Source organism: Oxyura jamaicensis, chromosome 1, assembly GCF_011077185.1.
Source record: "Oxyura jamaicensis isolate SHBP4307 breed ruddy duck chromosome 1, BPBGC_Ojam_1.0, whole genome shotgun sequence".
Taxonomy (NCBI): Eukaryota; Metazoa; Chordata; class Aves; order Anseriformes; family Anatidae; genus Oxyura; species Oxyura jamaicensis.
Genome location: NC_048893.1, coordinates 143,684,729 through 143,700,344, shown reverse-complemented (window position 1 = coordinate 143,700,344; position 15,616 = coordinate 143,684,729). Strand labels below are relative to the sequence as shown.

Genomic DNA, 15,616 nt, shown 5'->3' with positions numbered 1-15,616 from the left:
TCCTCTGCAGAAAGCCAAGGTGAGGAGAAAGGGGCTGCTCTGCCCTCAGGTGGGGTGAGGGGAGGGCATTCCCTGGAAGTACCTCACATATCTTCCAGCGCTTGAAAACGGGTAGGAACAGGGAGGGAAAAGCCCAATGGAAAGTGCTGCACAGAGAAGAGAACAATAAATGCAAAGGTGATACCCTAGTGTATGGAAAGGGAGCAATTTAAAGTGACGCAGGGTTTCGGAGGCTAGCAAGCTCTTCTGTGCTTGCCTCCTGCAGCTTCACGAGCGTGGGGCTGAAGAGTAAGAAATGAAAAACTTTCTTCAGAGATACGCTTCTACAGAAATTTCTTTTGGGGGAGGGGAAGAAGAGAATGAGAAAATACAAATAACCTTGCTCATCCAGTACAGTAATCAGGGCATTTAATTACTTGGCTTCTTTGCGGACTTTCCCACAGAATTTCTTCTGAAACAGCTGCTGGATGCAGTTCAGCTGTTCGTTATTCCTCATAACGCACACATTTGCCATCTTTAGTGTGCCACTGAAGACTAAACACTTGTATTTGTGTGTATGTTGAATGTTGAAGCCGTTCCTCCACATTCTGAGCTGTCTGTATGCAAGTGAATATTTATTTTTACTGAAGTAAGTGCCTTGATGCTTTTCTTTTTTGTGTGCTGAGCTAGTTTCTCTGGAGTATTAAGGGTCAGCAGAAGACGTTGGTGAGAGGTAGGCAGGAAGGAAGGAAGAGCACTGCAGATCCTTCTCTGTCTCTGGTTTTTCCTTTTGCCCTCAAATAACCGAATCCATAAAGATGTTGATTTCTTACTCGACACATCACAAAGGTCTGTGGGCTACTAGAGTAAATAGGAGGTTTCTGAAAGACATCGCTAACCGGGTACAAGTCTCGTAAATGTTTCCCTCTCAGCCTTACCAGTTACTGCTGGGGGCTTCTAGCTGGTGAGTGGAAACCATCGTGCCTCCTTAGAGCTGGCGAGCACAGGGAAGGGCTTTAGCTCTCCTGAGAAGTGCTGATCTTCTGTGGGATAGGCAAGGACACGTTTCTGCATAAAACTTGTTAGAAGCCCTTTGGATTGGTCGCTACTACAGAAGAAGAAAATTGAGATCGGGAGACTATGCAGTGTTTCCTGAGGAGGTGAACTGATCCCATTTCCCAGGCTGTCCCTTCTTTTGGAGGATCTTGCCTTTGTGTCATGAAAGAAGTGCCTCGTTTGAGCTTTGCCGGTGGTGTCTGTAAAGGCAGGTTCCTATCCATCCCCTCTCATCGTTCATCTTTGCTCTCCCTTCTGCATTTGAGCATTTACTCTGCTCTTTTTCCTGTCCCAGGTTACCGTGGGACACTCCGGGCATTTAGACTTATTTCCTTCTTCATTGTCCTAAGCTGCTGCTTTAGCATGTTTACATCTTTTGAAAGTTTGGGGAATTTGCTGCCTCTTCCAGTCCTTGAGAGCACTGAGCATCTCACGCGCTGGCCCCTAAATAGCTTCCTCCTCGCCTCCTTCTCCTCCTCTTCGGTTGTTTGCTTCAACCAGTGGCCTCTGAAAAGACTCCCTTTCATTCCCATCCCGCTGCTCTGTGGCTAAACGCAGTTGGTCCCCTCTGGCTTTAATTACCCAGCCTCTCTTCTGCTCCCAGGCGAGTGTCACGGGCGGCTGCCTCGCCCCGCGGCACCGGTGTGCTCGGCATTGCGCCGCTGCGTGCCCGCCCCCCTCTGGGGTCACGGTGACAAAGTGCCATGGCCGCGTTTTCTCGTTTGCGGTAGATTTGTCCTGGGGTAGATTTTTGTTGCAGAAAGGGAAATTTGGAGATGGAAGGTAAAAATACTTGGTTTTCCTTCAGGGGTTCCCAGCCGCGGGACTGTCTGGGCTCCCATCGCCGGGCTGATGGCTGCTGTCAGGCCTCTCCTCTGTTAATTTGTCTAATCCCTTTTTAATTTACGCCTGCTTCTGGCATCGAGGAGGCTTCCTGATGGGTTCCACAGCTGGATTAGGCAGCACGTTACGTTCACATGAGTACCTTCTGCTCCGAGGTAGACACGGTACTGTGTAGGAGTACCCTGAGCTACTTCAAAGCGCGACTGCGCTGTAACTTCTGCCCAGCACGAGCAGAGGGCGTGATGTTTTAATCGTACCGCTGCAGGGGAGGATGCACAGCCACGAGAGGTGACAAGGAAGGCCTTCGTGCATGCAACTGGGTTGTGATTGATTTTGGAATCGTTCTCAGATGTTTTTAAAACAATGCGTTTGATTTATAGGTTGCTGTGGGAGGAGGAAACTCGGCTCTGCTCTCCAACGTGATGAATGAGCTCGTAAGCTTCCGCACAAAGGTCCGTAATTACGCTCTTGCTGTGCCAGAAGCAACAGCCACCGTGCAAATAGAAGAAGGTGCCACGGGATCAAAAGGACCAAAACAAGAACAGAAGGAGAAGAGACAGAAGTTAATGCAGGAGAGAAAACCTCTCCTGGAGGCTTGTGACAGTCTGCGTGGGGACCTAGCTGCCTTTGGAATCCACATCAAGGTAGAAGACAGCTACTTGCTTTGTGAGGCTGTTGGTGGCTTTTTAAAGCAGGGTTTGTTTCTGCCCTCCATGCCCCAGCAGCAGCTTTCCTTGTTACACCCGGCATCCCCTACAACTGCAGTGGCAGGAGGTAGAAGCTGAGCTGAAGCTGAGCTCTTACCTGGTGGTACTGCTGGCCTTCTCTTCTGCTCCCCTCAATCTCATGGCTCCGTGCAAGCTGTAGCTACTTCTGCAGCTACTAAAGGAGTATTATTTTGCCACTGATAATTCCCTCATACTCAGAAATCCCTAAATTGTCCAAGTCTAACACACAAGAAGGCTAGGAGCAATGTGTGCTATTTTAAGAAGACTGCAGAGGAACTGGAAAGTAAACTGAGGTGACTTACAAAAACAATGCCTTCCCTCTACCTCCTCACATTTCCCCACCAAAAAGATAAGTCCACACAAGAAAGCCTCTCTTGTCTTTGGTGTGTGCATTCCTAAATGTTCCTGAGCCATAACTACTTTGCCTGGTTCCTGTAGCACTCCTCTCTCCATGGTGCTTTCTGCTCTTAGTCTATTCCTAATGCCACCGTTCCTCTTTTTCATTCCCCTGACTGTGCCCCCCACTGAAGAGAAATCCCCTCGTTGGCTTACTGTTTCCTCCTGGTCTCAAGACGCTGCTTTACTTCAGTGTGCACTGCCTCTTCCAGTTCTCCTGCTCCACTGCCCTTTTCACCTCACTTCATGTCGTTACTGCGATCTCGTTCCTTACGTGCAGAATAACACCCCGCTTTCTGCTCGGCATCCTTCTCCCTCCCTCCACCCTGCTCCTCGCCTGTGTTTTGAGCCTCGCGCAGCCTCCTGACATCATTTTACCAACGGGAGGATGCGAAGCACCGTTCCACGAGGGAGGGGCAGCACACATCCCCTTTAACTGCTGAGCGGGAGAGCTGTCACTTGTCCATGCACCGAACAAAAGCAAGCGAGAGCTGTGGGCAGCGCCCTCAGGATTTCACGTGGAAGGGCTACAAGCTGGGTTGGGGGCCAGAGCCTGCCGGTGGTGGGCTACAGCTGTGAAAGCAAAGGAAGCCTGTGGGAAGCTGGAACAGCTGCTTCCTTGTTTGTACGTAGCTAAATCCTCAGCCTCGCTGGTCTGTCAGGAAGGCTCGCAAAGCCAAAGAGCCGCGCTGAAACCAAGTCTGGGAGAAGAACGGCCCCGTTTGATCCATCTGGCCAAACAGCTGCGCCCCCCCCAGCCCCTTTGAAGATTTGTTTTGTTTTGTTCTTAAAGGGATTTACGGGCATTTAATAACCTCCTAGAAATTGGCCTTAGCCGGGATTCGGCCCAATTTATTTTAGTTTTTATTGAATAACCCAAAGCTTGCCCCAACCTGTCTCCTGCTTGTCCCGGAGCAGTTTGCTGCTGAGGCCCAAGCACACGTGCACATGCGAGCGCACACAGCGGGCACCCGAAGCTTTTGCTGCCGCTGCCGCCTGATGAGCGCGGGTACCTGCGGGTCTGCTGCCACCTTGCCCTGCTCTCGCCTTCCCAGCAGCGTTCTCCAAGCGGGGCGGTGCAGACGTGGCCCTGCACCACGGGGCTCTCAGCACCCTCTGGCTCGGCTCAGCCCCTCGCAGAGGAGTCTTACTCCCGGCTGCGATCGCTGCTGCCGTGCCCCTCTGGAGGAGCTCCCCAGATGGAGGCTGTCTGCAGCCTTGGGCTGCCTCTAGGCAGCGCCCCAGCACGGGCTGCGCTTTGACCCCTGGTTCTTCCTGCGTAGTGCAGGAGGGAGCCAGCACCCTCTGTTTTGGTCCTTCCGGCTCCCGGCTGGAGGCTGTGTGTGGCAGCGCCCAACGTGCAGCCTTGTACCTCCTCTGGCTGGCTCACAAACTCCGGCAGAACACCAGGGTTGTGTTGCTGTAGCATGCTCATAAGAGATACAACAGTGTGCGTGTTTTATAACGGGAAATATTTCACATCATTTCTATTTACTGCCAGTGGAGCGGTTCTACTGCCAGCCTTACCCTGTCCTTTCATGGCATGGCCTCGGTTCTGCTCTCTGTTCCCAAAAGAACTTTGTCACGGTAACTGTGCACTGTAACTGTGCACGAAATGCAAGCTAGCTTGTGTTATTAACTGAAATGACATCGGCAAAGCATTTTCATGTTAATACGAAAGGATTAATAAGCAAATCCTACATTGTATTCCAGCCTCTCTCATGTTAGCTTATTTAACATTTTAGCCTGTTGAACGTTTAATATTCAGATAAACTTTTGTCATTTTCAACAGTTGCAGTCAAAGGCCAAATCATAACAGAAATTATCGGTTTAACTATGATATTCTTCCAAAAATATAGCGTTTTATTAAAGATACAGCAGCAAGCTACTATCCTTCTAAAATTCAGAGAGAAATGTGTTAGGCAATTATTTTCTTGTGTGCTGACCATAGAAGAGCAGTTGTCCATGTAGACCAGCCATTTAAATATGATTGTGACTGCCTAACACTAAAAAATAGGTTTGTTTGTTTTTTCTTGTAGTTTAGTGATTTAATTATTTTTTTCTTAACTGCGGAATTGTCTGGGCTTGTTTTACAACTGCTGAGCATTGGTAACCAGGGCACTCCCGTGAGATGGAATCACCACTTCTTCTCCTAACTTGATGAATAGCTTTGCTGTGTGATGTTGATGTTGGAGTAGACAAAAAAAAGTAACCTGCGCACTCATTGAGAGCCATCTGGTGCATTACAGGGCGCGCTGAACAGGCTGTAGCCAGGTACAGAGATCCCTGCGTGGTGCAGGCTGATGGGAGTAACACATTTACTTGTTCTTGCAGGACAGAAGTGCTGTTTCAACCTGGGAAATTGTAGAAGATGGACGAGTGGAGCAGCAGACTGAGAAAAAAAGCTGAACCGTCATCACTGGACTTGGTTTTTTATTGCAGCTGCTCGGTGTTGTAAATACCAGTAGTATCCAAATAAAATCTTTGGAACAGAATGTCTAACAATGAGGTAACCACAGCAAAAACATTGAAACTATTTCTAGGTAAATAAGTAGTGGCCTTGCAGAAGGTGCGTATGAGATGCAGGATGTGCAAGCGGCCAAATCACTGTGCAGCACAGAGGTAGCGCCGCCGTCAGGCAGGAGCCTGGCTCTGTTCTAATGCAGGCACTGCCCCAGCCCCGATTGCTGTCATCTGCACTTGACGGCTGTTCTGCTGAGCTGGTGCCAAGAGCTAAAACACAGCACAGCCAGAGGCAACAACTTGGGCCTGTCTGGGAGGGTAAAAGCTCTTATCTTTATGCCCACCAGTTTAAACAATGGTATTTTTCTTAGGCACAGGAGGTGATGATGTTAAGCCTTGAAGTAATTCCTACTGCCGTGGTGCTGGCTTGGCCCCATGAAATCTTCCTCCTCATTACCACGCGAACTCCCACCTGTAAGGCTTGGTACCTTTCCAGTTTGTTTTTGCACAGGTTGCACTGAGCTTTCCCTAGTGCTGGGACTACAGCAGGCTCAGGACCCAGCTCTCAGAAGCGGAAAGATGCAATTAGTACGCGCGGTGTGTTACCCGGGCGGTTATTAAGCCCCTGTGAAGTAAGTAAGGTGTGTATGTCGGAGGTGAACGAAAGGGGCTATACCCTAATTGCCCAAGACTGCACACAGGTCAGGCCCAAGGGCAAGCCAGCGTCCCTGTTGCAATCCCTGTGTTTTATTGGCTGTATTTTTTGTGGCATGAACTTCCCTACCAGTGTATTTTTGTATGTTTAAATCACTTTGTGAGAGCATAAATAAGAACATGGGCTCGTACATGAGGAGTTTCATCTGAAACTACACAAGTAATCTATTCAGAAGGATAAAGGCTTTCTTTATATTAAGTGGAGTTTATTAAGCTAAGCCCGTTTTTAGTCACCAGCACTCCCCTGGAAGGCAGGGGGAGTCTTCGTTAGCACTTAGGCGGCCGCTCGTGTGACTCCGATGGTATTTTACATTCGTTAGTGGCTGAGTTGCTTATACCAGTGGCAAAGGAGAAGGAATGGCAGACGCTTCCCCCAGCCCGGCTTCCGGGGGAAGTGTAATCAGATCACACCAAACTCCAGTGGTTGATTTGCTATGTTTTTATTTCCTACTGAAAGAAACTGCTACATTTCCAGAATGCTTAAAAATTGTAACAATTTGCATACATTAGTGAATAACAAAGTTACAACTTTTGTGTAGGTTTAAAACCGACATAGCAGGTTGAAATCTGTACTGATACCTGTTCCTTGATTGCCTTTGCCTACAAATGCCGTTTGGGTGGCATACCATGATGTTCTACACACAGAAACGCTCGGTATTTTGAAGGAAATCCAGCAGCTGTTTTACAATCAGTTTAACTTTCTGACTTTATTTAAAAGGAGTTGGGCTTCTCCAATAGGTTCAAGGGGAAAAATAATAGTAGCTTGGTTTCCCCCGGGATGTAGACAGTTTACAAAATTGCTTAAAATAAACACCCAAAATCCATCTCTTATGAGCAGACAGACAGTTGCTCTAATCTAAAAAGTCCGTGAACCCTCATAGACCAAAATGAGCAAACATTTAAAAACCTATTTTAAAAAATAGGTAACCGGTTTAAAAAGAAAACCAAAAATGCATCGGGGTGAGGTAGTAGTCACAGTGCATACAGAAGTATTAACCATAAGGGCGGGAGGGGGAGTACTGAGAGCAGCCTGATTTCAGGTGCTTTTTGTGGGGAGCTATTGCAAGGTACGAGAACAAGAACCTAATATGAGCGATGCTGTGTTCCAGCCTACAGTTAGACCACTGGAAAAAAAGAGTGGTTGCAATGAATATATAACACCTGTTGTAACAACTAGACACATCTTCATATGCTTGTTCCTGCGCTTTAATGAGTATATACACTTGGAGCTAGGTGGTAGGTCCAACGGTAGCACCTGCTTCCAGACCTCACTGAAAGTTTTGTGAAAGTACTTCGAATGAACTCGCCCCTCTCTCCACACTGGTTCAATCCTTACAAGCTTTGACTGAATTTCCAAAACTTTAAGAAATTATATTGTGCAAAATCCAACTTCCCCCTCGTATCCAACACTCATTTGTTCTGCCAGCAAGCCACAGATACGTTCGCAACAGCAGAAGAGCTGTCTTGGTAATAAAGGTAGAGCAAAACACCTCTAAACCCAGAGCTCGAGCACCTGCCACCATTTTTCTATCCCTACCTTTGACTTGCAGTATGTGACCGCCTGCGTATCACTGAGAGTGGACAGATACGCGCTGTTGTCTGCCTTTTCCTTCAGTTCCTGCTGGTTAATAAACAGCCACCTCTGTACACGTAGTTGTGTTCTCAGAGCTCCAGTTCAGCAGGCAATTTGAGTTTTAAAAGCACCTCGCTCTGCCATTATCACCGGAGCCTGACCAGCTCAGTTAGGTGGCACTACACTCCTTACCCCTCCCAAGGATAATTTCACAAAGTTCATCACGCTGAGTTCTAGGTGAGCTGAGACTAGCTAAAGAAATTCAACATAGTTCTTCTTCAGGTAAGCATAATTACTGTTAATACACCCACAGTACGTCCTTATTCTGTGATGGGGGAATCTTCTCCCAAAACCCAAGACACGGCGGGAAGGGGTGTGCTGTTGAGAGGAATGCTGCCTCTGGGACTGGGAATGGAAAAAGGCAACTAGTTACATTCAAAATCTAAAGTACTCTCATGCATTCCCTTTCCAACGAGGCTTAATTTTGCTTCTTAAAGTAAATATACTAGCATGGCAAAAAATGAAGTGCAACAGTCAATTCCAGACAGACGGCCTAAGCATGAAATCATGACAACCTTGGTGCAATCCAAGAAATTCAGTTGAGCTGGTGGAAGAATTTTATTCTTATCTAAGTATCAAGTGCATTTTATTTTATTTTTTGCTGTTCAAACTTTAGTTATTGCTCAATAACTATCAAAAAGAACAGAGGAATACTTTCAGTTTAGTTTTATTATATTATAACAGATCTGCAACTACAGCTTATTTCAGCCAAAACATTTTCGTATTCCAAACTCTTAGAAAATATCTACATTAATCATATTTTTCTATTCTTAAAAATAAAAAAAAAAAATCTACCTAGCATACCAATGCTGCTACAGCACTTGAAAGGGTGCATTACTTATTTAAATTCTACTGTAAATGCAATTACTCTTGCAGTCATTGTTCTTCCTCTTCTTCTGCGCTGCTTTGGCTTCAGGTTTCAAAGAGTTTGTTAAAAGCTGTTCCAACTTCTGAAACCATGTCAGAGGCAGTCATTGAACGTCCGAATTTTTGAAAGGCTTGGTTGTTACACTGCCTCGTAAGAGAGCAAGCTCCAAACGCGGCCACCAGGAAGGGATTTTGACTAAAAGGAAAAAAATAAAGTTACCAACAATATCTGAACATTGCTTTTCTAAAGCAGTTTTGTGTAATTCCTAAGGTGGCGGACAACATGTTTGTACCTATAAATGTTTGTCAGCCCTTCTGGGAAGGACTCTTGAGGAAAAAAACCTGCATTTCCTAAACTCCTGTATTGCAGGGCACCGTTGGCTGGGTATTTTCTAACTCATGCTTCTCGTCCCATGGCTCAGCACGTGACTAAGAAACAACACCAATGCTGAAGGATGCAAAAGGAAAACACACTTGCTCGGGAAGTGGGTAAGGAGGTATTCCATGTCCATGGACAACCAGGTGGTCCTTCAGAGACTTGGATGGTGTACAAACACCTCACCAACTGCACCGGGAGCCATTCCATTTCATTAAATCAGCTCACAAAGAGCACAGTGACAGATGTGAGCCACACCAGAAATTAAGGCACACTCTCTTAAGGCTTTCTACGTTTATGAGCTGCCTGACAGCACGTCCCCGTCCCCATTGCTCAGGCACTGAACCTGCCTGGAGAAGCAGCATGGACCTGGCACCTCCAAAGCACCTTTTCACAGGCCATGGGAGCCACTTCTGCTGCCTTTGCAGCCCCAGAGCAGAGGAAAACAGCAGAGTAATTCAGCAGCCAGCCCTAGGCTCCAGTTGTTGACCGGTTAAAACCCTCACAAAGCTCAGCCCAGGGCTGGGAAAATGCTGCCCATAAGTCACTGAGGACCTGCTGACTTCTGGGCTACATGTTTTGTGAAGAATCCCTGCCACGTTTCCTTCACCTATAAAATGGTGGAGTTTCTGAGTGAGCTGCCTGGAAGACCCACAGGGGCCCAAATCAGCAGAGCCTGGAGGACACAGGCTGTGTCTGCTGACCTCTCCAACACTTTAATACTCATCTGTGGTGCACCAGGCAGCAATGAACTCACGCTTTTAAGTAAAATGAAGTTACTCTTTCAGTGACAGCTCCAAGTTCGGATACACAAACAATCCTGGTTTCCGTTTTCATTCTGGATACGTCAGATTTTAAAGTCTGGTTCAGTTGGTCCCTCATTCTCAGTGGGAGACCTAGCACAGTGCTCTACCAGTACCGCAAGGACAGGCAAGTTAACTCCCAGGGGCACCGAACTGTAGGCAACTGCATGTAGTGTCCAAAACGTTACAACAGACCTCTTCCCTCCTGAAAGGGCAGCAAAAACAAAAGCCAACCCCACCAACAGGAAAAGAACACAAATTATGGTGATCAAAATGCAACCTTAGAAAAGGAGGAGAATCTGAAAGCAAGTAGCGTAACATACAGGAATCTAGAAACAAAGACCTGAAAAACCTATGAGAGAACTAGGTGATAGGGAGAAAGGGAGCCACTGTGGGATATGCAGGCTTTAGGGAAGTTTTAGTTTGCATTCTGGGGACAAGGATTGCTACATCTGGAATTTAACACACTGACTAGAGAAAGGTGGGACTTTGAGCAACGCTCTGGTGATTACTACAGCCAGCCACGTTCAGTGGGGTAGCCCAAGAAGGCAAGACTCATGCCCAGAGGCTGCAAAAACCAAGAGCCCAAACAAAAACCAGGGAAGTCAGCTATATGCCTTAGCTCAGAACTGTGTTCAGCCCTGGATATCTTCTCTCAAAACAAATACCCGTGAGACTGAACAAGTTCACAAAGGATTGAAAAGATGCCTAGAAAACGATAGACTGCCATATGAGGAAACAGTGAAGAGAAAATCTTTGGAAGAGGCAAACAACAAGATGGTAATCTATTTAGACTACAAATCTATTTAGACTACAAAAAAGTCTGAAGCTTTATGACTTCAGACTGCAATCTACAGTTTATAGCTCATTACTTATTGGGAAGAGACCGTTATTCCCCCACTTTTAGTCTTAAGGTTCCTTTCAATTTTGTTTGAAGAAGCTACTTTCACAGAAAGACTCCGTAACTACATGGACCAACTAGTCAGAGAGCAATTAACACCCTTTAACAAAAGAGCCAGCAGTCAGCTGCAGGTGCACGTCCACTTGATGTACGAGCATACCAGTTTGCCACTTGGCCTTAAGACAGTCACCCTCTTTGAAACTGTACTTTGTTTCCCAGTTTCAACTTACCTGTCCCACTGTATTGCTTAGGCACAATGCAAGGTAATTCACCAAATTACAAAACCCAAACGAAATAACCTATTCTTGAATTACAGAAATATTACTGAGTGACCACCAGTTATTCTTCATATTTTTTTTGCCTGCATTCAACTGTTTTGAGAATACATACTGCATACGTAAGTGTCCTTGGGAATTGAGCCAGGATCACTCTCTTGTGCCTTATCTTTTCTTGCTGTAACAGTAACGAGGGGACTGCATTACAACACACTTAGATTTTTAAAAGTACACGGATATTTTAGTCCCGATTTTATCTGAAAAGTTCTAAGGCAGGAATACAACAGCTGCCATAGGGGAACGCAGACTAACACGAATTAATAAATTAATTAATATTCATACCCATTTGTTTTTTCAGCTCCAGCCATAAATGCCCAGTGCGCTAAGACTCCCAGAGAACCGGAAAGGAGGTCTCCCTGTCCTCCACACCTCCGGCTGCTTCCTTCATGGCTGCATACCAGTACTGTGGACAAACAAACCAAAAACAGTCGTGCATTTTTTCGTCTGTTCACAATAATAACGCTGTAGCCGCGAGGGTTAATCTGGGAAGAAATTCACAGGCAGCAGTACATGCTGAAATACACTACTCAAAAAAAAAAAAGTGTTAACATTAAAAAAATATTTTTCCCAGTTACTTTTCAGTCTTCTCTAAGTGAGAACACAATGCATACACCTTACGTTTTCCATCTCACTCAGCCTGCACAGAGCATTCAGCCACCGATCAGTGATTCCTGTTGATGTACGCGACTGCTGCTGCCACAACATGCACACAACCCAAGCTGGACCACATCCCTCCACCCAGCCCTGCGCAGGCACAGCTCTCCAGAGCCTCCCACCTTCAGTGTTTACAAATGTACGGCAAGGTGTTTTACAAGGAGCAAATGCTCTTTGAATTCAGTAGAGCTACATTCTGAAGCTTTTTTCCATGCGCATCAGAAAGAAACTACTGACAGCAGTCTTTTCCTGAGGCTTTGTAGGGATACAGCCAAAAAGAGATCTCTTTTTCTGCCAATCAACAGCATCCTGAGAGCCCATGCCTTTCCGTCAGCAGTGTCACTGGGACAGGCTCTGTCGGAGTATCAGATGTTCCATTTTTGTTTTAAATATACAAAGGTCCTTTGTCAAACTGATCTCTGCGGAGCTTTAACTACAAAGAACATGCAAATGGTTTCACTGAACGTAACTCCCTTGCTCTCCACTCTCAGCAAGCCCAAGGAAGAAGCCTGGAGGACACGTAAGGCACACAAAAAGAGAACAACACCAACTCTGCTACCCTTCTCCAAACTCTCTTGTGGGTGTCTATCTGCCCTTAGCTCTCCTTGCTCGGCTCTGGAATTAAAAATCAAAGAAAAAAAAAGAGAACTTTTTTTTCCTCTCCTGGGAGGACAGAAGAGCTGATAGTATCAGTGGTGGCCAGGTAGCAACCTTTAGGATCTCCAGTCAGGTACTCAGGAGCTATGGGCTCAGGAGTATGCACATAATGGATTCCTGGGCAAGCTCAGTACACAAGCAAGTATTTAAAGCAAGACGCTGCTGGGACAGCGGCCTTTACCTGTTTCCTGCAGTCACCTGGGCTGGGTTTCTCCAAGATCCATGAAGAGAGCAGCCCAGGCATTTTAGGGGGTGTGCTATTCATATTTTTAGAGGGAGCACGTCTCTTAGAAGATAATGGGAAAAATCTGCCGGTGCAAAAACTGAAGGCCTTGCAGGTAAGCCTTCTTAAACAGCGAGACGGAAAAAACTGCTTAACACAAGCAAACCGTTTCCAGTTCATCCGCAGAGCTCATTTCTGCTTTCTGTTACGCAGCGCAGCGGAGAATTGCACTTCACTTCCATCTCCTACCAATCCTTCCAGCGGTAATTGCTGGGCTCATGAGGCCAGGCAGTTGTGCATTTTTGCTGCCACTGGGAGGGCAAAGATTCATTAGTCACCATGCACGCAGCAGACACCACTGCAGCGTTCCCAGCAGTTAATTTTCCCAATCGCCCGTCCCCCCTCCCCCAGTCCCAAATTAAGATTCTGGCTGTGTTCCTCAGTGAGCAGTAGTTAATGTCAAATTTCACAAGTGTAATACACTTCTGAGTTAGGTATCTGAAAAAAGGTATGCCCTTTTAGGTGGATTTTTTTTTTAATACAGCGCTTTGGAGAAATTACCTCTAATTGTGCTACTTTGAAGATGGTATCTCACAGGATTTGCACTTTGAGGTCTTGAACTCCTGGCAGGAGGCAGGATGGAAATCCTCTGTTCAAAAGCTTTGAGGCCTTCTGACTGACAGCCGAGCACAAGCCCCTGCTTATTAGCTGTATGTCACCATCTGCCACTATTCTGTAGCCTCACAACCTTCCAGCCAGTTTTGAGCTGCGTAGGAAAGTAAGATCTCCTCAAACTAGGCCAATTATAATACCCTGCTACAAAAAGTGGTCTTTTGTTTGTGTTCTTTTTTTTTTTTATGTAAGTAAGTCTCAAATATGTGCAGACTACCTCACAGGCAGCAACAAAGGCAGACCTTTGTACTCTGTGCAGAGATGCTGGAAAACAAATCCATGCAATAGCTTCAAAGCTGCAGAATTACAGGAAATTCACTTGAATGAGGGGGAAAGGTATAATGCTTGGCAAGTTCTTGCACAGAGGCTCAGTTCCTCAAAAAATACCTCAAAATAAAAGCATGATGAACGACAGGCAGTGTGGAAAGGAATGAAAAAGTCCTCTGAACAATCGTCACTGCTGAGAGCTTTTAAAATAAAAGAAGGAATCCCGCACTACCGTCACGACAGACTGGCATGCTGCCAAATCCACAAAGGACAAAGTCTTCGAGATGCTTTTCCCAACCTTCTCCTCGAGCAATAAAAATGAACTGCTATCTTCCTCACTCTCACCAGCAATCCAACATCCCCGACCAAATGTCCATGACCCACTGGATCGAGCAGCTCTTCAGCGACCACGAGGGCGACCTCCTGATACGTTGCACCGAGCAGCAACAACCAGTGGCAGCCTTACAAGACCTCTGTTAGATGGACATGATGGGATATTCTGTGACGAGGTAGAAAAGGCAGATAGCTCTTCCCTGGAGAGATGAAGAATGATGCATTCACATGAGGATGAAACATTTTCCTGCCCACTGCTCAGTGAGGACAGCGATGAACACTGTAAATGAGAAGGCCTAGAAAGCAAGGTTCATCTAATTCTGGAAGAGCTGAGCAGATCAAGAGAACCGAACGTTGACAGCAGGGACACCAGGAAGAGCGCGATCACCACCGTCAATGTTGAAAGACAGCAATCAGGGCTACTTAAGGTCAAGCAGTCTGACATCAGTCCCAATCAAAGTAACGGAGAGGTTCACGTGTAGTCCTAGTGACAGGCTTTTAGACATAGGAACAAGCAGCTAATGCCAGTCAAACTGGCTGCTGGGGCAGGGAGTCCGCTTTTGTTTCTTAATAGGTCCTGGCAATCAAATCTGAAGGCATTATTTCAAAGGGTGAAAAATTGAAAGACTAACTCAATATAATTAATAGGCGGACTTTTAATGAAAAACAATTTATGCCAAGTGACTTCCTGAAAGAAAAATAACCAACACAACAACTCCCTACCACCTATCCACAGAGCATCCAGAGACTGTAGTACAAAAAGGCTAGCTGAAATAAAACTGGTATCACTGATGAAATGACTGAATGAAATATGGCAAGAGAAGTCTGTTTTAGTCTGAACAACCGCAGCCCCATTTCAACTGTTTCAACATAGTCTCAGCGATTGAACAGCACGTAAATATTGCCAGAGCTGTATGCAGCAAACACAACACGTTGGTCCTATAGTCACCCAGACTTCTTGCTTTACCTAAGTCCATTAAAACAATTTGTACTGAAATATGAGTGCCACAGAAACAAAAAAAAATAAAAATAAAAATGAAGGCTGTCATGCTGACAGAATATTGGAAAGTAGAAACTTATGAGTTTTAGGTACCAAAAATTTCAAAATTCAGCCCCAAGCTTTGTGGGTAACTATGTGCAAGCTATTAAGTAGCTTCTATATCTAACATACTTCAGGACATAAAATAAGTTATCATCACTCCCTTTTCAACATGCCTTGAAGATAAGATAAAAACTAGCATTTGGGCAAGCATTCAGATCATGGCCTCTTGCTTACCTGTCCTGCTGCCAGCAAGTTTTAAGCCAAAGAGCTAACAGCTCAAACTGTGCTGGCAGATCAAGCCCCAGAAGCATGACAAATTTATGGCTATTATACATTTAATTAAAAAACCAGCCTGTGATGTAACTGAAAATAGCTGTCCTCTGAATTAAAAAATAAATAAATGAATTTAGTAGTTTTGCTGAGATCAAGCACTGTGAGTTAACTGGAAAGCATGAATTTTGATACAGCTCTGTACAGGCAGCCCTGCTTAGAGTACTAGTTTCTAAATGTGTTGCTGTTAGAAAACTGAAGGCTCACATACAGTGTAAAAAGTAACATCTGCAACATTCTTGATCCACAACATTCACAGTAGCAAAAAAAAAACGGGGGGGGGGAGGAGACATAATTTTTGATGTTTTTATTTAGAACACAGACTGTGAAATATGGAAAAGCTC

General features: G+C 45.7%; 2 protein-coding genes across 9 annotated transcripts in view; one reads left to right on the top strand and one right to left on the bottom strand.

The window, feature by feature from the left end:
• CARS2 (cysteinyl-tRNA synthetase 2, mitochondrial) overlaps positions 1-5,501 on the top strand; it is a 35,883-nt gene extending 30,382 nt beyond the window's left edge. For all 3 annotated transcript variants that reach the window (XM_035318123.1, XM_035318112.1, XM_035318128.1), the window contains 2 exons: positions 2,259-2,522; positions 5,337-5,501. In XM_035318123.1, coding sequence (XP_035174014.1) covers positions 2,259-2,522; positions 5,337-5,411 — 339 coding nt within the window. In that variant the 3' untranslated portion in view covers positions 5,412-5,501. The remainder of the gene's footprint in view (positions 1-2,258; positions 2,523-5,336) is intronic.
• Positions 5,502-6,607: 1,106 nt separating this feature from the next.
• Positions 6,608-15,616, bottom strand: part of NAXD (NAD(P)HX dehydratase) — a 51,035-nt gene continuing 42,026 nt past the window's right edge. For 5 of the 6 annotated variants that reach the window (XM_035318092.1, XM_035318071.1, XM_035318062.1 and 2 more), the window contains 2 exons: positions 11,377-11,497; positions 6,608-8,875 (listed from right to left, as the gene is read on the bottom strand). In XM_035318092.1, coding sequence (XP_035173983.1) covers positions 8,725-8,875; positions 11,377-11,497 — 272 coding nt within the window. In that variant the 3' untranslated portion in view covers positions 6,608-8,724. Of the gene's footprint in view, positions 8,876-10,676; positions 10,966-11,348; positions 11,498-15,616 lie in introns of those variants that run through there. The other variant, XM_035318075.1, reaches the window with a different exon arrangement.